Source organism: Ambystoma mexicanum, chromosome 3q (assembly GCF_040938575.1).
Source record: "Ambystoma mexicanum isolate Mex_15411 chromosome 3q, UKY_AmexF1_1, whole genome shotgun sequence".
Taxonomy (NCBI): Eukaryota; Metazoa; Chordata; class Amphibia; order Caudata; family Ambystomatidae; genus Ambystoma; species Ambystoma mexicanum.
In genome coordinates this window covers 578,691,888-578,717,596 of record NC_090926.1, presented here as the reverse complement: position 1 = coordinate 578,717,596, position 25,709 = coordinate 578,691,888, and the positions used below count along the sequence as shown (strand labels likewise).

Sequence of the window (25,709 nt, the reverse complement as noted above, 5' to 3'; positions counted from 1 at the left end):
GGTAAGGACAGGACAGAGCTGAGAAACCAGGAACTGAAAGTACCAGGGGGCTGGAAGGAGAGGAAGGTAGGAGGGCAGGACAAGGCAGGGCAAAACTAGCAAGGGTAACTGGAGAGACTGTAGCACAGAAACCAGGCTCCAGCAGCGCATACACGGCAACAACCGCGTTGAGACGCGTTGTCTCCGTGTATGCGAAGCCCTTTTAAGGTCCGGAGCCAAAGTGAGGCCCGGAACGCAAGTTCGCGTTACTGCGCATGCACGAACGTCGAACACTGATGATCCGCGCATGCGCAGAACACGCAAGATGGCTGCGCCCACGGACCGCGGAACGGCGTGGGGAAAGACGCCACCACGGATAGAGTCTCCATGAAGGAGGAGACTGCCGAGGCCGAGGACCCGGATCCCCGTAGCAGGTAAGTGGCGCACACGAGCGAGCGCGCGGCATGACACCATACCCCCTCTCGGACAACCCCGGGGCACATGGCTTCCAGGGATAGCGGAGATAGAAGTCCCGAACCAGGCGCGGTGCATGCACGAAGGAGCGCGGCTCCCAAGTGCGGTCACAAGCCGGATAACCCTTTCAGCTGACCAGGAACTGCAGCGCACCACGCCTAATCCGTGAATCGCAAATCTCCTGCCCCTCAAACTCAGGAACCCCCTGAACCAAGACCGGGGCAGGACGGGAACAGGAACGCCCCAGAACATCAGGTACATAGGGCTTCAAAAGAGAGACGTGAAAAACGGGATGGATCCTCCAAGAACGGGGTAGGGACAACCGAAAGGCAACAGAGGAAACCCGCCCAATGATGCGGAAGGGACCAAAAAAGCGGGGAGCCAGTTTCACAGGTAAATTGCGTACCGGCAGATTCCTAGAGGACAGCCATACCCTGTCACCAACTTGAAGGTCAGGCTCAGAACTCCGTTTCTTGTCAGCCTGTTCCTTCATACGTGCCTGTGCCACTAAGGTACCGGCCGCCAGGCGATGTTGATCGCGTATCTGAGTCACCAAGGCATCTTCGGATGGTACAGTACTGGTAGAAGTAGGACGAGCAGGTAGTAGCTTGGGATGTAGTCCGGCAGAACAGAAAAAGGGGCTGAGTCTGGTAGCGGAGTGAACAGCATTGTTGTAAGCCACCTCCGTGGTGTCCAACCACTCTGACCAGTTGTCTTGAGTGGCATTGGCGTAACAACGTAGATACTGCTCCAGTGTTTGGTTGGTACGCTCTGTCTGCCCATTGGTCTGGGGATGATAACCAGAACTCAGAGCACACTGAATGTCCAAATGCCGACACAGTTGGTCCCAAAAGGAAGAGATGAATTGAGACCCACGATCCGACAGAATCTTCTCAGGAAGACCGTGGAGACGATACACCTCGTGAAGGAAACGTCGTGCCATCTGGGAAGCGGTGGGCAGTTTAGGAAAGGGCAGGAAGTGAGCCATTTTGGTGAAGCAGTCCACTACCACCATGATACACGTGTAACCACCAGAAAGCGGCAAGTCAACGATGAAGTCCGTAGCAATGGTATGCCAAGGGTATGGGGGCGTTGGCGTGGGTTTCAGGAGACCAATGGGTTTCTTGCGAGGAATCTTGGTCTGGGCACATACTGGACAGGAATCCACGTAGAGCTTCACCAGCGTGGCCCATCCAGGCCACCAGAATTTCCGTGCGACCAGTTCTTGAGTTGTGCGAACTCCTCGGTGACCACAAACTACGGAATCGTGACAATTTTGCAGAACGATCCTCTGTAGCTCTAAGGTGGGAACGTACAGACGATCCCCGAAGAACAACAAGCCGTCACGTTCTTTGATGTCAGAGCGTTGCAGTATCTGTGACCTTGAGGGATCCGTCCGTTTGGCTTCTAACAACTGTTGAAGCTGGGGAGTCACCATTGACAGGAAATGCTTCGAAGTAATCAGAGGTTCTGGGTCTTTGGCCCCTTCGACGTTGTTTTCCAGGGACCGAGACAGGGCGTCGGCCTTCACATTCTGGGAACTTGGGATGTACGTGACCGTGAAATCAAACTGCGAAAAGAAGAAGGCCCAACGAGCATGCCGGGATGTTCTGCATTGCAAAGACCGTAAAAATTGAAGATTACGGTGATCCGTGCGAACTTCCACCGGATACCTCCCACCCAACAAGTGATGACGCCATTCCTCGAATGCCGCTTTTATAGCCAGTAATTCTTTTTCAATCACAGCGTAGTTTCTTTCACTCACAGACAATTTCCGAGAATAGTAGGCCACCGGGTGTTCTGTTTTCGTAACTGGATCTTGCTGTAGTAAGACCGCACCAATTGCGTAGTCCGAGGCGTCGGTTTCAACTAAAAACGGCCTTTCATCATCCGGATGTATCAAAACAGGAGCCGACATGAAGGATTTCTTCAATTCCCGAAATGCCACCTCAGCCTGTGAGTCCCAGAGAAATGGTACTTTGGTGCTGGTCAGGCGGGTTAACATGTTGGCAAGGTGAGAAAAACGTGGTATGAAGCGTCGATAAAAATTAGCGAAGCCCAGGAACCTTTGTAAAGACTTAACCCTGTGTGGCTGTTTCCATTCCTGTATGGCTAGCAGTTTCACGGGGTCCATCCGCACTCCTGTGCTGCTGACTACATAGCCCAGAAATTCCATACTCTCCAGATGGAATTGACACTTCTCAGCCTTGGCATACAGGTGATTGGTAGTTAACCTACGGAGTACTTCCTGAACGTGCGCAACGTGCGCAGTGCGAGTGTCAGAAAAAAACAGGATGTCATCAAGGTATACCCATACTGATATACCAATAAGGTCCGAAAAGATATCATCCATGAACCGCTGGAAGACGGCCGGGGCATTGCAGAGCCCAAACGGTATTACTCTGTACTCGTAATGACCAAAAGGTGTCTTGAAGGCCGTCTTCCACTCATCCCCCTTCTTAATCTGCACCAGGTGATAGGCCCCTCTAAGATCCAACTTGGTGAAGACCTGCGCGGATTTCAGGGATTCAATGATGTCCCGGATGAGTGGCAGTGGGTATCTGTCTTTCCTTGTGATCTCGTTTAATTGGCGATAGTCGATACAATGGCGCAAAGTACCCTCTTTCTTCTTGACAAAGAATAGCGGGAATCCTGCGGGAGACTTGGACGGCACGATGTAGCCCTTGTTGAGGCAATCATTGATGTAATCCTGTAGGAGTCCCTTTTCGAGTTGGGTTAATGAATAAATCTTGCCGTGGGGGATGACAGCATCAGGCAGGATATCGATGGAGCAGTCAAAGTGTCGATGAGGTGGTAAAGGAATGTCCTCTGGCTTGGAGAACACCTTGAGGTATCCGGCATACTCCTGAGGTACCGACTGAGTGGCACATAGACGGTCAGATACATTGACAGGATTAAGAGACTCCAACATCGCTGGGAAGGAATCGTGAAGACCACAGTCCTGAGGACAACGTGCCGAAGTGAATACCAGGGATCGTGCAGTCCAGTTGACCTGAGGATTGTAATAAAGCAGCCAAGGTAAGCCCAGCACCACCGGAAAAGAGGGAGACTTGATGACGTCCAACGAGATTTGTTCGAGATGCCCTTCCACAGAGAGCCACAAGGGATCGGACCGTTGGCACACCGGACCCGAAGACAATGGAGAGCCGTCGATTACTTCTACCACTGTAGGCCGTTCTTTGTAGTGTAGACGAATCCCATTGGAAATCGCGAACGAGGCATCGATGTAGTTACCTGATGCACCACAATCCAGAAGGGCCCGGGTCTTCGTACACTTCCCTAGCCAAGCCAAACCAACTTCCAAGACCAACAAGGGTACCGGGTTCATGGGATGAAGGTCTGATTCAAGGAGACGGCCCGTCGCTGCCTTCACACCAAACAACGGGCCTGTTAGTTTTCCTGCTTCCTCAAAGGACGTAGCGGGCAGATGCCTAGAAAATGGCCAGAACCACCGCAGTACAAACACAGGTTTTGCTGCCGTCTTCTTTTCTTTTCGGCTTCGGACAACGGACCTCGGATGGCACCCAACTGCATGGGTTCTGGGCCCACGTCGGTTGAGGTAGCTGGCCTGGATGATTGTACTGGAAGGACTGGGTGGTACTTGTCGATTCTGCGACGTTCACTCCGTCGTTCCGCTAACCTGTGGTCGATGCGTAAGACTTGTTCCACCAATGCAGGCAATGTTTCCGGCTACGGAATGTGCAACAATTCGTCCTTGTATTCTTCTCGCAGTCCCCGACGGAATAATGTCTTCTGAGTGATATCGTGCCATTGGGAATCGGTTGCCAGTTGTCAAAACCGACTGATATACTGGATGATATCACCTGATCCCTGTTTGATTTCCATTAGTTGGTTCTGGGCCATGGCTGCCAAGTTAGGTGGTTGAAAGACATCCAAAAAGGCCTTCTCAAAAGCGGTGAAATCACCCAGCAGGGGGCTGTTAGTAGAGACCAGAGGTGCGGCCCTAGCAAGCGCGCTACCGGTCAGGTTTCCTAGAATGTACCCGATCTTGGCCTTGTCTTGACCGAAATGACTGGACCTAAACTGAAAATGGATCCTACACTGGGTACAGAACTCTGCCACTCGACGCGGGTCTCCATCAAACTTCATGGGAGTCGTGTAAGCCATGGTGTTCTCAGGCGGTGGAACTGGTTGTTATAGTCCGCCCATACCCCGGCCCATCGCTTGTCGAAGGGTGTCGTTCTCCTGGCAAAGTGTAGTCATCTCGAGGCGCATGGCACGCATTTCTTCGTGTAGTTCCTGCATGTCATCCATGTCGAGGCTGGAGGAAAGGCGTCTCAATCTGTTAAACGAGGTTTCACGGGATCGCTGGCTACCTTTTTCTTCCCGGGGTTCGTGGAGTCGAGGCTGCCAGTCTGTCGGAGCGACGATGCCGATGAAGCAGTAACGCGGAAAATTAACCCAACACCCTCCTGACAATAAATGGCAGGATAGCACTGAACCAACTCCCAACGCCACGGGTGGCACTTCTCTGCATTAACGTAACGTCGGGACAGTGTTTCCACTGGCAGAGAAGGCGAATGTGTCCTTAAAACACCAGTAGATGGATGAGCTGTTCTTCAGGTCTTCCAGGAAGGCAGTAAGGCACGGGTACCGGCAGGGCACAAGGCGGAGGAAGGGAAAGGCCAGGCAGTAAGGACGGGAAGGACTGACCAGGGAATCCCACGGGACAGGAGACAAGGAAGGGAGAAGGCTAAACAGGCAACCCAGAGAAGACCCCTCCAAACCCCAAAACCAGAAAGTAGGTAAGGCGTGGGGAAAGACGCCACCGCGGATAGAGTCTCCATGAAGGAGGAGACTGCCGAGGCCGAGGACCCGGATCCCCGTAGCAGGTAAGTGGCGCACGCGAGCGAGCGCGCGGCATGACAGGCTCTTGTGTATGCCTCAGGGTGGGCCCCACAAAGCTAAAGCCTTTACTTGCCATAGAGGGAACGCCTCTTCATGGATTGATCACAAATATGTATCCCAAGGCCTAAAATCGTTGTGTAGTCATCCAGCAATGAAGAGTTTGGAGCTTAGCAACCACTTACTTAGCTTTACATCTTTATATACATCGGCCAACTCATCTGCTTACTTTCAAATGGATTGTGTCCTCCCACGTATTCTTTCTTTCATTGATATTTCCCAATATCCAGCTTGCTGCCTCTGAATTAATTTTTCAGTAGAGGGCGCTGTGTGTCAAAGCCTGGTTGAGTCGATGTCCCTCAGAGATCTCCGTCTTGACGTCACAGCAGGTATAAGTATAGGGTTGTTTGCCCTTCAAAATCTAGTACCCCAGCTCAGTGGGAGGAGTTTAGGCTCTGTATGATGGTGTTCGAGAATGCGCCTTGCCCCCCTCGACAACACCTAGAGGCGATGCTCCAGTCGAAAGACCTTGGACGCACAAGAGCCGTGCGTCTTCAGACCCGGATGTTGAACCTCGTCGAGAGCGATCACATCCCTCGAGTCGAGAGAAAGCCTGCTCTAAACATAAAAGAATCAACGACATTGATGCCGAAGGAAACACCAGGTCCGAAGAGTGCATCTTCGACGCTGTCTGTGCCGGTTCCGATGTAGAAGCCATCGACGCCTCGAGTGTCAATCCCTTCAACACATTCGTCAAAGTCATCGACGATAATGATGCAAACATCAACGCCATTGTCCATTCCATTGAAGCCATCAGCACTTGTGTCGAGACCATCAACGTCGACATCAACGATTTTGACGTTTTCGGCTCTGTTTATGACATCCATTATACCCACTTCATTTGAGAAGACTTATGTACCACAACCACATACAGAGTACTTTAAAACTCTATCTTCAATTTATGAAGACCCAGAGGAATCCTCTGAGGATGACACACCCTTTGGGTTACAGTATGGAACACCATCTGTGCCGGATGAACTTATATCCGAAGAATCTCGCATGAAAAATTTGCAAGATTGTCTTCATGAAGCAAGTGGTATTGATACTGATCCTGGGCATCATGCAGAAGTAACTTACAGACAACACATGACGAGAGTCATGGAGTATATGGGATGGGTAATTGAGGGGAAGAACAGAGAGTCACTTGAGGTGCAAGCAAAACTACAGGGGGCTAGGAATTATTGTGAACTAGCCATTTGATCACACAAGCATACGTCACAACATTTAGCAGTACATATCTACTGTCAAATGTACTGCTAAATGTTGTGACAGTACATGAACCACCATCAGTGTGCTACTAAACTCACTATGTACAGAATTACATGCTTTATGCTCAGTACATGTCTAGTAATCTAGCCTCTGTTTTTTATTGTTTCTTAAATGCGAATACATTTTGTTTTATCAGTATTATCTCTACTTTGCTTGTGTGATCAAATTGCTAGTTCATAATAATTCCTAGCCCCCTGTAGTTTTGCTTGCACCTCCTGTGCGTCAAAGAGAGGGATAGCCTTAACTCTGTTTTTCCTCTCTATTACTCATTTACCCTCTCAAGTCAGGCCCCCGGTTAACAAAAAAGAGGCTTCTTGCCCTATTTACTTTACTGTATATAGGATGGTCCAGACCCACGCCTGTTTTTGAACAGGACGATTTGACTGATATATTAGACAAGGGACCACAGGAGAACCATATTGTCCCTTTCCATCAGGCATTACAGAGGAGAGTGACTTCCAATTGGGAAACACCCAAGGTTGACCAGGCCGTAAATAAAAAACTAACAGCCAAATTCAGAGCTTCTAGCTCTGACCCTCTGTACCTTTCTAAGCATCCTACACCAGAAATCCTTGTAGTGCATTTGGAAATGAAGCTGAGGAGAGTTTGGAGAAGCTGCAAACTTCCAAAGCGGTGGCCAAATTCCTTAGAGCTGCAATAAGGCAAACTCCAAACCGCCCCACAGGTGCGCCCTGGAGCAGTAGGTTCTTTTTCGCTAACATTCGCATTCGGAAGGGGCAGAGAACAGACAGCTCAAAGAGGACATAAACAACTCCCCCGTGGGGGAGAGGTACTAAGACAGCAAAAGCAGCAGCTGCTTTACCTTCAGCCAATGCGTCAGTCCCTCAAAACCTCTCTGAGGTTTTCAAACACGACTGCAGTAGGAGGCAGGTTTTCTCAACATCTGACAGAATGGCATTGGAAACAATTGCCCAAGGTTAATGCCTACCTTTCCTGCAAAAACCTCAGTCATCCACCGGGGAACAACTCTCTGAAAGTTCCAGATCCGCCTCTTATGCAGGAGATTTTAACCCTGCTAGAGAAAGGTGCTATAGAACCAGTACCAGTAGCGGAGAGGAACAAGGGTTGGTATTTTCGAATCCCCAAGAAGAAGGGAGGATTGAGACCCATCTTGGATTTAAGAGACTTGACAAGTTCCTCAGGAAGGTCAAGTTAAAGATGGGAACCCTTTCTCAAATCCTTCAGGCCCTCCAGCTTCAGGATTGGATGGTAAAATTGGACCTCCAGAATGCTTAATTTCATGTGCCTATCCATCACAAGCACAGACAGTACCTGAGGTTCGCCGCTGGCAACTCACTATCAGTTTTGCGTTCTGCCATTTGGGTTTACCTCCGCCTGTGGGTTTTCACCAAGCTAATGGCGGTTGTGGCAGCGAGTCCCAGGAGAGGGGGGATTCACGTCTACCCCTACCTAGTCAATTGGTTGATCAGGGCCAGTACCCCGGAACAAGCCCTGGATCATCTCCGCTATACTTGCCACTCCCTCAACAGCCTGGGCTGCTCCCTCAACTTCAAGAAGTCCCACATGATACCATCACAAAGACTTCAATTCATCGGAGCAGTCCTGGATGCATCCCTGGGAAAAGCCTTGCTACCAGCGGTGAGGGCTCAAGACATTCTGCAGATGGTGACAAAATTCCAGAATGCCCAACATCTACCGGCCTTCGATTTTCTGAGGTTACTCTGTCTCATGGCATCCTGCATTTTTCTGGTGCCAGAGGCTCGCCTGAGAATGATATCTCTGCAGTGGGCTCTCAGGACCCAGTGGTCACAGTTCTCAGGAAGGGTGTCAGATCTCCTACAAATCCCAAACAGAGTCTTACTGGATCTCCAGTGGTGGGCCTGCCGGGAGAACATTCTGAAAGGAGAACCTTTTTGGCAACCATGTCCCAGAGATATTAGTATTGACAGACACCTCACTAACGGGGTGGGGAGCCCATACCAACGATTTGACCATCACCGGTCGTTGGTCTCCATCGGAGTCCAAACTACACATCAACATTTTAGAGCTCTGGGTAATCGTACTAGCGCTGAAGGCCTTCCTGCCCTCTGTACGGGGAAAGAATGTCCTGATAATGATGGGCAACACAGTGGCCATGTACTACCTCAACAAGAGAGGAGGTGTAGGGTCACTACCACTGTGCAGAGAGGCAATGAAGCTCTGGTATTGGGCAATACAAGAAGGAATCTCTCTGTCGGCAGTTCACCTAGCCGGAGAGAAGAACACGACGGCGGATGCTCTGAGCAGGCAGAGCAGAGTCTTGCACGAGTGGGAACTAGCTGTCATGATCACTGCTTCCAAGGAGCCAGGATCAGCCCAACGTCCTTGGAAGCAGGCCCCTAACCCTGATCCTAGGCACCAGCCGGTCCCCAAAGGGACCTTTTGGACCTTGTCCTGGCGCCGGTGGCACCAGGCTCATCAGAAGCCTCGGTCCCGGCACTGGAAGCGCCGGGCTCATCATTGGTGTGAAGATGCTTGGGTGGACTTACCTGCGGCAGACCATGCTGCTGACTTACCAGACTCTTAAAAGTCCTCGGTGAACTGGGACTACTTTTCTTACCTGGGTGGGGCAGCACCACTCCACTGGAACTCTTCTGGAAGCAGGAACTCTTTTCTTACCTAGGCGGGGCCGTGGAAGGAGACGCCTCATCACTCCAAGGCTATTTAAACCACACCCGATTGATGAAACGTGCTTCGCGTTATTCTGCATCAGCAGCAGAACGCTCACCGAGTCTGCTCCAGCTTTTCTTCTTTAGATCCTGAACCTGCAAGAATTATACTCACCATTCCGGTACCCGAGCAATATCAGCACCTGCAAAAGATCAGAAACAACAGGTTAGCAGAACGAACTTTCACACACAGTGTTTGCTTACCTGATCCATCGGCAGCGGCCGTGTCTCACGCTGCACCTTCGCCTGCAAAGACAAACAGCACTATTTTACTTACCGGCACGCCGTGCATTCCGGATTCTTCACGCTGCATCTGCACAAAGATAAACAGCATTATTCTACTTACCGGCACGCTGTGCATTCCGGATTCTTCACGCTGCATCTTCACCTGCATAGACAACAGCACTCACCGGCACGTGGCGGATTCCGGATTTCTTCTTTCTGCATCGTCGCCTGCAAAGACAAAGAAAGAGACAGTAAGAGCGCTTGCCATACTTACTCAATTCCAGGCGCTTCACTGCCACGCATAAAAGACTATAAAGACTAAAGGTGTCCAGAAACTTACCGGTCGTGCAGACAACGCCGGTACTCATCCTCTGAAGTCAAGAGGCTAACGTTTCACCAGTGAAGGAACTGGCAACGGCACCCTGCACTAGACGCAGATGGAGAGCCCAGCATTCACCTATCTAAGGTGAGCAAGTTGACCTGGGAGGGGGGTTCAACAGACAAGCTGGGAGGAGAGAGATAGGGACATTCAACAACCCAGACCTTTAATCCCCATATTATTTCACCTGCAGAAACCTCACCCTTCGAGTTCGACACACAGTGCGGAGAGGTTCGACCCCAGAAGCCAACCGAATCCTGCACATCACGTTTCGTGTTACGGACACCTTCCTGCCAAGACCCGCGCCTCCGTGGGAATCAGGTGAGCATTACACTAGCACAGGAAGTCCTTCAAGAGATCTTCCCCCTACTGCTGAAGGGAATTTCCCCCAAGAGGAGCTTTAGGAGACGCTTTTGTGGTGGACTGGGAATTTCCACTCCTGTATGCGTTTCCTCCAGTCCCCGTGATTCCTCACGTAATCGGGATTTTGAGAAGGTTCAGGAAATCCATGATTCTAATTGCCCCGGACTAGGCCAGGAGGGTGTTGTACCAGGACCTTCTAGACATGCCCATCTGCCCTCTGATACGTCTTCCACAAAGAGAGGGCCTTCTCTCGTGAGAGGAGGGTCAGGTTCTCCATCTGGAAATCCGGACTCTCAGCCTTCATGCATGGTTTCTGAGAGGCTGAGATACAAGGATTGGGACCTCCCGGACAACGTAATGGAGGTTTTGCTTTCGGCCAGAAGGCCAGCAACCAAATCTCTACAGCGCTGCCGCTGGAATAAGTTCTGCATCTGGTGCAGAGATAAGAATGTTGACCCTTTCTCATGAAATACACCATTGGTTTTATCTTTTCTATTACATCTGGCAAATCTGGGGCTCCAGTTTGGTACCATCAAGGGATACCTGGCAGCACTTTCTATTTTTAAGCACACTTCAGAGGAAGTCTCCTACTTTAAGATTCCTCTGGTAATACAATTCTTAAAGGGGTTAAGTAATGTTTACCCTCCGACCCCCTTTCAGGACCCACTGTGGTATCCCAGCCTGGTTTGAAATGTTCTAATGGGTGCTCCTTTTGAGCCTCTACATTCTTGTCCATTAAGACTTCTTACTTTGAAAACCGTTTTCTTAGTGGCAGTAACATCTGCCCGAAGGGTGAGTGAGCTACAGGCTTTATTCTGCAAGCCTCCTCACACTGTCTTTCATAAAGACAGAGTGGTACTAAAGGTGAAGCCTACCTTTCTCCCTGAGGTTGTCTGAGTTTCATATTACTCAACAAATAACATTACCATCTTTTTATCCTCCACCATATCCGGGGAAAGAGGAAGAAAGACTTCACGGACTCGACCCTAGACATGCATTTCGTTTTTACATTTCCAGATTGGCAAAACTGCGGCAGAGTGACCAATTATTTGTGGGCTATTCAGGTCACAAATTGGGTCTATCCATCACCAAACAAACCATCTCCAGATGGATTATTCTAACTATATCGGAATGTTACAGAGTGGCGGGTAACGACCCTCCAAAACATCTAAGAGCTCATTCAACCAGTGGTGTCGCAACTTTGTCTGCTTTGCAGAGGGGAGTTCCAATAAAGGATATATATGCAGCTGCCACATGGTCGTCTGAGCACACCTTTACTAAATACTACAGTCTAGACTCCTCCACAAGCCAAGATTCTGCTTTTGGAAAAGCAGTATTGCATTCTGTACAAACATGATCGCAAAAAATGTTACTCCCTCCTCCAAATTATGTAGACTGCTTTGGGAGTGTTTCAAAGATTAGGAATACATGGGAGGGCACAATCCATTCGAAGAACAAGTTACTTACCTATGGTAACATTCTTTCGACTGGATGTTCCTCCCACGTATTCCTTATCGCCCCTCCCAACCTACCCCGCAGTAAAACTTCTCTTGCGGTTGCAGTCTGCACTCTCTCAAGGGGAGTAACTGTCAAACAACAACACAGTACTCCACTCGTCAAAACGGAACTAAGACCAACGGGTGCTGCGCATGCTACTTATACCTGCGATGACATAGACGTCAAGACGGAGAACTCTGAGGCACATTGTCTTGACCAGGCTCCGATGCACAGCACCCTCTACTGAAAAAGAAATTCAGAGGCAGCAAGCTGGATACTGGGAAATATCAAAGATAAGGAATACGTGGGAGGAACATCCAGTCGAAAGAACGTTACCATGGGTAACTTGTTCTTCTATCCAAACATGGCTATGATTTCTGCAACTAGGTGTGTACTCAGTTAAATGGAACATAACAACTTGTCGTGGCTTTACAACAGTACTGAGGAAAGTAATTATCAAAGCCTAGCAGGGGAGGCCACATGTGACCTTTTTTCTGTAGAAAAATGCAATACTACAGTGTTGCAATGCCTACAGGAACTAGTTGGAAAGGGCAAGATACTAGGACCTAACACTTTTGCATACCCTTGATTCTAGGGTTGCAGAACACTTTTTTTTATCCTGAACTCTTATTCTGCAGGGGTATAAGAACCACATGAAGTCATAAAAAATACAAATGCGCGACAAAGATAACCGGAAAATTCTAGAAAAACTCAGTAACAGTAATACTGAAGAATTCTGGGCCCTTAGCAACAGGAAGGTGGGTATATTGAAGTCGAACATTGCATGGCTGGTCTCGGTACAGTCTTGGACAGACTATTATTTGGATATGTACGCAAAACCTGACGGGGTCATGCAGGCAGGCCATAGGATAATTGGGCCTGTGGTTCCTGGTGACTGCCCATGGAACAAAGAGTACTTTTTGTGGGCTATTTCTAAGGCAAAGGCATCTAGGATGCCAGGCCCAGACGCCCAAGCTCCTGTGGTCATCAAGAGTGATCCGCGGGCATGGGTAGGTCCTTTGGAAGCAGTCTCTAAGTCGATCTTTGCCACTCACTGTCTTCCTCTGATGTGTCTTGAGTCCATTAATTAAATTCCCTATTCATAAAAAAAGGTGACACTAACAATCCCAGTAATTACAGGCCCATAGCCCTCCTGGATGCATCAAGCAACATTTTTGCATCCCTCCTGTTGTGGGACTTAAACAGTTCGCTAGTGCTTCGCTAGTGCTTCTAGGTATCATCACACATTTCCGGCCTGCATGGGCACCGCGCTAAATGCTACCATTATGGCCCACCTTCAGGTAGCTGTAAAAAAGAGCTCAATCGGTACAACATACATGGCATCTATCGATATGAGCAGTGCCTTTGACAAGAGTCAATAGGACTACCCTGTGGAACAAACTGTTGCCTTGGCATATGCTGCTAAAACTGGTACAGCTGTTGGCTGCCATGCATAGTGGTACTTCTATCAAAGTCAGGTTGACTAGGGAGGATATGGGGTCAGGACCAGTCGAGACTTTTGAGGGCCTAAGGCAGGTCTGTGTCCTGACTCCTGCCCTCTTCAATGCATACATTTGCAACATTGATAGCCTTTGGTCACAGGGTACTACCTATCCGATTAGCTGGGCCACCTAAAACTCAACAGGTTAGCTTTCGTCGACAACCTGATCTTCTTCGACCGCCATCGGACTACAGCAAAAGCTTGACCTGTTCTTTGAATATGCCACAGAGAATAACCTCCTGTTTAACGGTGACTGATCCAAAATCTTCGTCTTTTCGACAAAGACCAGACCGAAAACTATGTATTGGAAGGTGGGAGATCAAAGGCTACCAAGAGTCTCATCAGATATTTGGGTTACAATCTTACTAACAGTAGCTCTATATATGAGTGGAAAGCTTCATTGAGAGCTAAGTCACGGCCGTTACTATCCCAGCTAAAAAGACTATACAATCAGCTGTGTGAATTCTCACTCCTCCCACTACTTCGGTTCTACCTCGACAAAGTGGAATCGATCATCTTATATGGTCTGGATAGGACGACAACAGACTTGGGTCCATATTTAAACACTCTACAGTGAGTTATCTAGAAGGAAACCCTTGGTTATCGAAGTCTATCCCATATGTTGTCTTAAGACACAAATTGGGGGTTATCTCGTTATAATACAGGGTCTTCTGGAGACTGCTATCTTGTTACAGAAAAATAATATGCCCACTGGCTAACTCCTTGTACATTGATTTGAGGGAAATTTCAATAGCAAAATCTGTGGACTCTGTTAACATCTTTAAAGGCAATATGACAAAGCTTCTAAACGATAGCCAATCATCTGAAGAAGAACTTATTAGAGCTGCCCAGACAAAGCTAAAACTATTCAATATAGATTGGTCTAACATGATAGAACATCTAGACTCCTTTACTACCTATAAGGAATATGTCAAATTTCCAAGGAAATTTTGTGTTGATTAAGCTATGTATAAAGCAGCACTGCCCTCTAAAACTAAGACATTTCCTGGAGAAAAAGGTCTGCATTTGGTCTAATTTGCATACCCACAATGCCTTGCTGATGTGGCTCGGACTCTGGAGGTGAACTTCCAGCAATGGCTACTAGGTGGAGTTGTGGAATGTGTGAGTTGGCTCAAATGGACTATTCTACTTTCACAAATATTAAAAGAAACAACCTTCACTTGGAACTCCATTGGCTTCAGAAAGAGTGTGCATGTTATGCAGTACTCAAACAGCCACCCTCTTAACAGAGCTATTCATCTGTTATCATGATGGACATCTAACAGAACTCATTAAAAAAACTATTTGCAATTCTAGCAGTGCTGAGAATTATTTGTACAAGAGCACAGGTTATCAAATACCACTGTTGCACATAATATCAAGTGCAGGTTGTCTAGGTGGAACCTCGTAAATTTGAAAAAATATGTATTATGTCATAGAGCAATCTTGACATGTAAGACATAGACTCGCTGTTTGAAAGTTGATGTGTTAGTTTGAATTTTCCTCAAACAATCTAAATGTTTATAGGTCAGCTTTTCTAATGAAAATGTTAGTTTGCATCTCCCTGGTAGCTACACACAGGTCATTGAAATTGCTGCGGATAATTCCAAGTTAAGCTGAAAAATGCCCCTTACACCACTCTGTACACAAAAGCATTAAGTCAGGTGTAAGTATTGCTGTTTTGTAGCCACTATCCAGTTTCAGTACTGTATAGTTAACTGCAGTTACCCATGCTTTTACTGGCTTGCAAATGACATAACCAACACAAAATCTATTTCTCAGTTTTTAATTGGTGCAATCTTTAATGTTATCTCTGTGTGCTTCGTGCTCGAAAATGGGTGATAGTCATTTGTGCTTTCATAGTCAAGATTACCATTGTTGGTGTTTTGTGCCATCTCTGGATACGGGTTCTGAACTGTAGTGTCCCACAGCTTTTGGTGGGAGGTAGTACTGGCCAGTTGGTTCTGGCATTGTGCATTTGGTTGCCTCTATAGCCATAGCCATAGGCACTACATTGGCCACAGTATGTCATTAGCACATCTATGTCTCAGTTCAGACCACTGTTTTTTAGGTTGAGCATCTTCACATAGTTGAGCTCCCATGTTCTTCTGTCTATGGTGTTCAAGAGGCTACCTTTTCATAGCATCACCAACTGGTTCTGTTTGTGCCAACTTGCAGCTGGGGAGGTATATCATTGGATTTGAAGCTTGTGCTTGTAAAATGGCAGAAGCTAGGAAGCATTTTCAGTAGATCCTCTTTCTAATGCTTCACAGCATGGAAGCAGTCTGCATTTATTATTGTGCTAACATGACAAAATATAAAACCTGAAGTACATCCGTATTAAAAGATTCTTTTTAGCAAGGGAGTTCAGGAGCTGTTTATCATTTTATCGGCCTTAAAAATGGCCTGGTAGTATCTGAATCACGTGTCGATTGAGTATTATTACCATTGATTCAATTTTTGTAAGATTTGAACCTTTTGCAAAATATTCATTCCTGGAAGAACAATTATAAGATTGGAACATTTTAATAAAGAATTGTCAAAAAAATACTGATTTTCATATGATCAACTGTCATTTTTGTTGCACAATAAGGTGTATTGTTATCATGCCAGTGTTCCTAACACTTAGGTTACATTAGAGATTTGTGTTCTTTGCTTCATTTCGACATTATCATCTTTTAGGAGAATTGGTTGCCTTCTAATAAATCCCAAGTGTTCGTGAGCTGCTGTAATACGTTGCAAGAAAATTAACATGGCATAGTTGGAATACCAGCAGCCAAACTGTCATTTCAAGTACAATTGGGATTGCGCTGAGTAAATTGTACATTTTCTCTTTTCCTTGCTTCCCACTCGACATTTTTCAAGTCCTTCATCAGATGCGTTCCTGGAGTCGGACTTTATTTCAGCACCTTGTATTCCATGAAGCAACACTTTCTGGGTATACGGCCCCCCACAGCAATGGAATCGGTCATGCTTGGCGTTACTTCTCGTGCTGTGGCAGGCGTCTGCATACTGCCCATAACTGTGGTGAAGACTCGCTACGAGGTGAGTTCCTAATCTATGATTAAACTTTTCAAGTCGTGATTGTTACATATTATTTATATGTTATGGCTGCAGTACAGTCTTCTTTTTCACTGATGTACCTTCCAGCTTATCAAACCTACACCAAGCATCTCAATGCTATGACTGCACACTGACTAACATGTGTTACTGTAAGACCTGCTTTACTTCAACCACACCCCCTGTCGTTTCGGTCTTGCGATTGGGTCTTCTTATTGCACAGGTCCCATGTCCAAATTGTAACTCCCATCTCATATTAACAGTTTTCAAATGCAGACTACGTAAATGTCCATTTTCTATCTTCGGTTACATAATAAACTCCATAGCTCTTATTGTTCAAATGTTCTGAATCCTTGTTAACGATATACAATTTATTCAAATTGAGTCATTGTATATTGGGTCACAATCCTGTGCTTTTTGTTAGCAGAATATTCCAGTTTCCCAGCTTGTTTACACTACACACCTGAAGCCATTGGATATAGACGCAGAGGACAGAGAATGAGTGAATTTGGGCACAAAACTCTCAGCCACTTAGGACAGCTCCTTTCCCATCACCACAGAGAAAGGGACTGGCGGTGGAGCAGGGTGAGGACCCAAGCCCGGATTTGCCCGTACACGTTTCACGCTAGAGAAGTTCTAGGAATTTTATTTTAACTGCTGCCAAACATCGGACTCTGATTCAGTTTTTTTTCCCATACGCATGGAGGAAAGGATGCTATTGACTAAGAGTACCGTTGTCACTACTATGAGTAAAGTTTTCGTTTATAGATTCCCATACGTCTGTCTCATCATGGGATCTTTATTATTATTTTAAATTCCGTTTGGTTTTTGTGAAACAATAAATTATGCATTGCGTCTCATTGGAACGTACATCACATTCCAAAGATGCAGAAGGGCAGTGTTCACAGGAGGTTGCAGTGTATTGTACAACTAAAGACGATGTTTTAAGAACAAGTACTAGTACAATAACCTGATGGTGCAGTCTCTGGAATGTCTGAACATCCCAATGCCCGCAATGTATACTGACCACTCCCTCTGTTGTGACTTTCCTTTTTATCTTTTTCATTTATAAAGGTTTCTCAATAACATTCCCATTATCAGCCAAATGCATAATGCAAATGGGCATGTGTAACACTATAATCGCAATTGACGCTGTATTTAGAAGCATGTGTGTAACCTGGCTCCCACATTATAGCTAGTCGTACCCTATACGTGTTTCAGATTGCTGTGATTGTAAATGTGGGGAGCCGTGTCACCCATCCCAGTAGTGCAGGGGTCTGCAACCTTTGTCTCTCCAGATGTTTTGCACTACAAATCCCATCAGCCGTAGTCAACATAGTCAGTGCTGGGGGATCATGGGTGTCATAGTTTAAAACATCTGGAGAGCCACAGGTTGCAGACCCTTGCACAAGGACGCACCCCTGATATTCTTTGTACTTGTTGGTATACGTGTATTGATATGGAGTAGCGCAAAGTAATCGCAAGGTTATATTTTTGACCAGGAGGCTGTTAATTAGTAAGCGCGTAAGGTTGATCATAGGTCTTTGGGTCTATTGATGGGTTGGAAAAGGCCACTGTACGCATTCTCTTATTCCTTACAAAATGTTAATCTGCCAGCCATCCCTCATAGGACAGGGATTGGCATTTATACCATGATCTAGCTACTCTGCGCCTTGCTATGTATAAGAATCTGCATCTGGTTGCACTACAGACCTACCCGAGGGGTCATTGGCACGTTTCCTTTGGTAATCAAGTTGACTGTATGTACTACTTGTAGCCAGAAGGTTCTGAATTTGGTGCAGTGCATGCTGAAAATCCACGTGCAATGTCAAGCATGCATCTGGCACACGTGTTGGTATGGTCTTGATGTAGACATGAATTTTCTTGGGTGTGTAGTGCCTATAATTGAGGTATACTGCTTGTGTCCGTTTACTGGGAATACATGCCTTGCAAATTCTTAAAATTCCCACTTGACCTGCATGACGATTTGCATACTCGACCCAAGAGCAATGCATTTGCCTCATGGTGACAGGTGATAAGATAATATTTAGCTGTGCTTTCTGTAAAATGATGCATGTCACCATAAGCAAACTTCATATTGTGTGCAATGCTGCCACCCAAAGTCCATCCACTGGCCACCTATTTGCCATTTACTGCAAAGTTTGTTTGCAGTAAATATCAAATTGATGTTTTAAACATCCCCATACTCGCCAGCAAGGTCAAGTACCATAAAAATGGTACTTGCCCTTCATAAAATCTCCTCGCTAATGTGAGTGGGCTTGTGGAATTTGTGTGAATTGGTTATGTAGTGGAAAATTGATGATATCTAGAGTTCAACCAGGGTATCCACTATGTCACGAGTGTGTAAAAATGCCTGTACTGTGCGTGTGTGTTTTCCTTCCCTTTTTGTTTAAAGTTGCTTTAGATATTTGAACATCCCATCAATGTATAAGTCCCTGCATGTTTAAGCCAATCTTCAGAAATGTTTCCAAAACTGTTTATCAAAGGTAATACTGATCCCCTGCACCTCTTATTGTAAATGATGGGAAGGGAGTAAGGAAGGTGTGTACCATAGTGTCTGGCCAGAGTTGGGCATGCTTTCCAGGTCATGTGCACGGTTTGTCATACGATCCCCGTAGAAGAGATGTTTTTACAGATGAATCCGTCACCGATCTCTCTATAGCAATATGTGGATGTTCATGAGTTTGGATGAAGCACCATAGTGCATGATGAGTCTGTGAAACATGTACTAGAGTTCCAGTTCAGGGGCAGCGAGACAAGTGTTTTTTATATGGTATAAGTATAAGATAATCAGTGCCATGTTAACTTAATGGTCATGCGGAGCAGATTTCAGTGTGCCCCGTGTGGTGGAGACTATATGGGCTGTGAATACAAGCTTAGTATTTTACAAGGGAAGAATATGCCCCAAGTGACAAACCATGCAAATCAAGTAATCCTAACCATTGCCTGAACCGTATATTGCAACACAGGTTCGGCTGAGTGCTGGCATACGTCACTCGTGTGCATGCGGCTGCAGCACCACCATTTTGTTTCTATTGTTTTATATGTAGCTTGATTACTTCTGGCGCTGATGTACAACATCATCCGTTTCTTTTTGTTATTAAATAGCAATGTCAGACTGTACACATTAGTCTAAACAGTAACTTAGTGACAGATGCAATAAATATACTCTATGCGCTCAGGCACTTTGTCAAAGGGGTATAGCAACTTGAGTCAGATTATTAGTCTAATTCGGATATATGTCTCGTCTGCAGGACCAGAGTCTTCTCGAATGCAGGCAACATGATTGTTGATGGTATGCGAGAAAATGGTTATGGCGCTACCTATGATAATAGTATTCTGGTGCCGTATTGCAATGGCTGGAGATCACTAATGTCATTTTTGACAGAAACATGCTTAGTGAAAATTGAAAAGAGGGATATGAAAAATAGAAAATATAACAAATCAAAATAGAGACATTCGTCTGGTAAGAAAACGATCTGAGTGATCAACAATAGTCCATATTATGATATTTAAATCACAGAGCAATAATCTGGTTGAGAGGCAACCTAAGTGATCCGTAACATGTCATATAAGCGCAAAAGCATCTGAAACATTATGTTCCTCTTATAAAAATACATGCATTTCGTGCTTAATGTGTATGGTTTTTTAGCGTGTGGAGCGAAGATTTTGACATTGTCCAATGCATATGTGCACATATTGCAGGTTCCACATTTGCAGAAGCCTGTTCTTGTTATTCCTTCAGTGATTCCCATTGGTGTACTATTCTTCAGGTATGACTAGCGGAGTGTAGTTCTGAGGTTGGGTGCCTTAGTGTGAATGATCTTGGTTGTGGTTCCCAGAATTGTCTTGAGATCTGTGTCCATCATGCCTGTGGGAAATCTTATACATTTGGTTGCTGTCCATAGAGTACTGGGTAATCATGCGCATCTCCTCTTTCTGGTGTGACTTGTTTCTATTTTTGGCGGTAAGAAGACCCAGTCTTCATGTCCCTCTAGCTTTGTCAATGGCTTTGTTTATTGTACTTATCTTATACCCTAGTTGCTGAAGCCTCTGTTTCAAATTATTACATTCTTGAGTGAAAAAGCCTTCCTCATTGCAATTTCTGGGTGCCCTCATGAGTTACCCTGTGGGAATATTCTCTATTGTGTGCTTACAATGGCAGCTACTTGCTAGTAATGTGGAGTTTACCTCTGTCGCCTCTCTAAAGGGTCTAAGAAGTTTATCATCTGTCCATTGGCTGTGAGAGTAAATTCTATCCCGGATCTGTCATTTAGGAATGTGACATAGTCCAAATGATCTCCCTGTCTAGATCATAAGTATGTTGCCTATGTACCTGCGCAATGGAGCAATTTGTTGCACAAATGCTGCTTAGTGCCACCGTTTGCTCAAATTGGCCTATAAATAGATTCACCAGAGATGGAGCATATTTGGCCCTGATCACAACGCCTTTGATCTGGTTATTGGGCCTCATTATAAGTTTGGTGGTATCCCGCTGGTAAATCTGGTGGGATACCAACAAATGGTAATAACGTTACCGGCGCCTGCTCTTTTGGAAAAAACGCCAGATTACAGGTGCTTGCAAGAGTATGTTAATCCCCATTCCATAGGTGTTAAAATGGATTTCTGAACTCTGACCTGGTGGGCAGAGGTTCAGAAGGCCAGCCTAGTTTCTTGGAACAGGGTAACCTTCTGGGCAAGCCAGACCAATCAAGGTACTATTGGCAGCGGTTAAGACTAGGTCTCAGGAGGGGTGGGTGACTGAAAGACCTCAAAGGGCCTCATTACAGCCATGGCGCTCCGGTAATGAAGGGTGCCGGTCCCGTACAGGCACCCTTCATTACGGGATGCCCTATTACGAGGTTCCCTTGCGGTAAAACCAGGCGTCCTTAGCGGGTCCCGCGAGGCGACCAGTGAGCTAATAACGGGCCCCAATATCAGCTCCCTCCCCTATGGGGGCTCAAATGGGAATGGGGATGGATTTTTCCAATTAGAACTTACCAGGTCCTCCATGGTTGGTATAGCCCGGTAAGTCCTCATTGGGGGAACCGGTTTTGGAACACGGTATGGAGGCAAGGCATGGCTGCCTCCATACTCGTAATGAGGCCCAATGAGCGCACGGAGTAAAGGACACTACAAATCACTCCCAGACAGGTGTATATATATTAAAAATACATGTACATTTATTCAAGGCCTTTGAACTTCAACACAAAGCAATTATCAATAGTAATACATCAAACCAATACAACTGTACTATAACACATATATACAATACGAAGTGGTCTAAAGGGTTAATAGCATAGAATGGGTCCACAACCTAAAAGGGAAGGAATCAAGCAGTGCAAATAGTCTTTAGGCAGTTTTTTATCAATCAATCCCTAGCTGAGTGGCAGTCCAGTCCCTACGAAGAGTGGAGCCTAGTGCTCAAAAGTACTGTTAAACTCTGGTGCACGCGATAGTGCAGAAGGGCGAAAACGGGGTCTCTGGCAGGGGATGTAGCAGCTCAGGAAGATGGGTGAGGCGATGAAGAATGAGTTCCCACTATTCATGGAGGGTCTACCCCAACGGGCAGAACAGGTTCCAGGAGTTGGGAATGGGATGGTAGCACAGGCTATCTGTGGAAAGGTGAGTTGCCCTCAGGGAACACTTGTGCGTAAAAGTGGGTGGATGCGCTAGGGGCCACCGGTAAGGGTTGCAAGTACTCACCGCCCCCCGGCGCACTCTGGACCAAACTTCGTCAGTTGAGTCCACTTCAGTTGCAGCTTCAAATGCGGCAGTTGTGCGGCACAGCGGCTTTCAGTGGCAAAGTTACAGCGATGATTTCCTGGTGGGGACAGTGGTGATTTCTTCGCTCCTGGTGGATGGGTCAGGCCAGTTTGACTGTAGCAGGCTTCAGGGCACAGTTGGGCACTGCAGCAAGGCACCTGCGAAGTTCGTCACCAGAGCTGGGCGACACAGTAACCGTGTGTACTCCGGTTCGGGCGCTCTTTCTTTATTTCAGACCTGGGAATGCCAAGTGTATGAAATTCGGTGTGAGAGTGCCGTGAACACAGAGCTTGCAATGTACCTAGTTTCAAGGGTTTCCTCTAAACGGCAGCAGGTTCAGAGCAAAGGTCCTACGCAAGCTGTCAGCCTACTGGTTTGCCAAGGGACACTTCCGAAGAGGCTAACTTGCAGGTTTAGATGAAGGTCCCATGAATAGTTGGTCCCACTAATCGAAGCGCCTTTGCAGACCTTCTGGTGCGATCAGATGCAGAGGGGTCCAGCGAGACAGCAGCGGGCTCAGAGTGCCAAACTTTCCAGTGGGTCACCAGCAGTTCCTCGACTCGGCTCCTTAGTTTCAGGATACTTGAATCCTTTCCTAGATTCAGTGAGAACTCAAGAGATCAACCTGTTGTGGGTGTTTGGGGCCTTCTCTTATCCAGAATCTCCTTTGCGCCAAAATGAAGCGTACCCAATGGGAGACCTGCTCACATACAGGCACACCAGACGTGGACCAATCATGGACCACGGTTGTCCCAGTCATTCCCAGCACACCAGACTCTCTGGCACCCAGGATGTGTATTGGAACTAGACAGGCCAGCCCACATCCTGGAGGCACACACACATAAGGCATGCAGAAGCCCGTAAAAGCTTGGCTTTTCACGGGAGAATGTATGCCCAAATAAGGACTGACCCGGGTCGGCTTGACTTGGGGAAGGCAAAGGGGCAAGATGGCCAAAGGACAGGACAAAGAACCTCGTGGCATGGCCATTTAGGAGCCAGGCCACCTTCCTGTGCCAACCGCAGTAAATGCGGTTTGCGTGGCAAGATAGGGTTAAAAATAAATGAAAAGATAAGCTGCCATCAGCCCTGTCCAATGCACATCTGCACTTCTAAAAAATCCTTTGAGGGAGTCTAGGGCTTTTGGAAATGAAAGGAAGACCCAAGCGCACAGTACTGTAAGATACATTATGCACTTGTAACATATTGCAGAAAAGTTGCAACATTGGAAAGGACTAAGGCAAACAAAGTCTCCCAGTACTGACTGACTTTAAGGGCATGTCAGTTTCCCCATAATAAAGTGATTAATGCCCAGTGGAGTGGAGCTGAAGGCTGTGCTTCACTGGCGAAGTCAGACTGTGGTGTTTAAACAGCAGCAAAAAGTTGGGGGGTACACAACTGGAGGGAAAATTACACATAAATGGGAAACTTTCCTAACACTCGCCCCTCCCAGACCAAGGACAGGGGAATTAAGCCACCCCTGGATGGGTCTCAAGTTCAGGTTGGTTAAACATTTTGGACAACCCATCAGCATTGCTATGTTGGACACCTGGTGGCCTGTGCTCAATGGTGATGTCAAACCCTTGCAAGCTTATGGACCACCTGAGCAACTTTGGATTCTCTCCCTTCATGTTCATCCCTTCATGTTCATTGGAAACTATAAAGGGTTATGGTCAGTTTGCACAGTGAAGTGGGTCCCATAGAGATAGGGCCTCAGCTTTCTTAGTGCCCTCACAACAGAGAAACATTCTACTCACCTGAGCTCCCTGTCCTTAAGCTGCCAACTAATGAATCCAATAGGGTGTTACTTGCCCTTCTCATCTACTTGTGATAGTACAGCTCCTATTCCAGTGTCGGAGGCATTTGTCTGCACAATAAAAGGTATTTGGTAATCGGTGGCCCGGAGAACAGGGGCTTGGCACAAGGAGTCTTTTAAGCCTTTCTTACACTCTTCGGACCAAGATACCTTCTTGGGTTTCTTAGGAGTTGTGAAAGCAGTCAGAGGGGCAGCTATGGTGCCATAGTCTGCCATGAAATTTCGGTAGTACCCGTTGAGTCCTAAAAAGGCTCTCACCTGGGTTTGTGTAGTGGGGGTATGCCAGTCTTGTACTGCTTGTACTTTACTGGGTAGAGGCTGTATCCTCCCTCCACCTAGTTCATGTCCAAGGTAGACCACTGAGCCTTGTCCAATCTGGCACTTACTGGCCTTTATGGTCAAGTGGGCCTTGTGAAGAGCCTGCAACACAATTCTAAGGTTTCACATGATCCTCCCAGGTGGCACTGAAAACTACTATATCATCCAGATACGCAAGACAGAATTCATCCAACCCATTAAGGACATGATTCACAAGCCTCTGAAAAGGGGCAGGTGCATTCTTCAACCCAAAAGGCATTACCCTGAACTGGCCTCTGGTGTTGAGAAAGCTATCTTCTCCTTGGCATGTTCTGCAAGAGCCATTTGCCAATAGCCTGCAATGAGGTCAAATGTGCTAAGGTATTTGGAGGCACCCAATGTATCCACCAGTTCATCTGTTCTAGGCAAGGGGTGTGCATCTGTCTTGGTTGACCTCTGTCTTAATGTAAGACCCTACTTTGTCTGGCATTCTGTATCCCCTACTTTTGGTAGGTACGCTATCTCCTGTGTCAAAACCATGTTTGCACCAAGGTGTCAAACCAGGAGCTTGTGAGAACAATGGGGAGAACTGCCTCAGCAAACGTCTCACCTCATCTTGTTGATCAGAAGTCAGGTGAGGGCCACTTTGACACCCTCAATTGAGCTATCTGAAGGACTGCCCTGGAACAGGTCAGTGAGAGGTTCTGACTCCACCTCCTCAACATCTCAAACCAACACCAGTGCAGCTATTTGACCTCTTGGGATGAAAGCCTTCAGTCTATTTACATGGAACACTTTTGGCGCTTGTCCAGCCTTTCCAAGGTCCACTAAATAGTTGACCTCACCCAGTGACCCCACCACTGTGTAAGGGCCTGACCATTTGTCCTGTAAAGCTCGAGGTGTTCTAGGATTCATGATCAGGACTTGTTGACCTGGTGCGAAGTTGATGAGGCCAGCTTTCTGGTCATACCGATGTTTTACCAGAGCTTGCCCAGCCTTCAACTTCTCACTAGCCCGACCCATCAGGAGTACCATTTTTTCTGAGTCCTAGTATATAGTTTACTACGTTGGTAGTGATAGAGGGAGTGGTCATCTCCCACCACTCCTTGACTATTGCTAAGGGCCTGTTAGGGAGAATTCTCTGTAAAGGCTAATTTCCCAAACCTAGTGAGTCCCTCAGCAGCTTTGCTGGATTTTTGGGGTTTATATTTTCTCCTGCTAAGAGTGAGACTCTTTTACTCCCACTCTTAGACATGGTTTGAGGTGTTCCTTTGTCTTTCCATGTGTTTTATGGGCTATGGGATCTTTTACTCCATAGAGTCTCATGTGTTTTTGATGTGGGTTACACAGCACCCTCTGTGCCGTAACCCAGGGGTGTCGTAGCGACCCCCCAAACATAGACTCCATACCCTGGGACTGACTACCGTC

At 46.8% G+C, this 25,709-nt stretch overlaps 1 protein-coding gene across 1 annotated transcript in view; it reads left to right on the top strand.

Moving 5' to 3' along the window:
• The window catches only part of SLC25A38 (solute carrier family 25 member 38), a 547,641-nt gene that overhangs the window by 292,753 nt on the left and 229,179 nt on the right, over positions 1-25,709 (top strand). Inside the window, exon 4 of the mRNA XM_069654371.1 lies at positions 16,190-16,369. Coding sequence (XP_069510472.1) covers positions 16,190-16,369 — 180 coding nt within the window. The remainder of the gene's footprint in view (positions 1-16,189; positions 16,370-25,709) is intronic.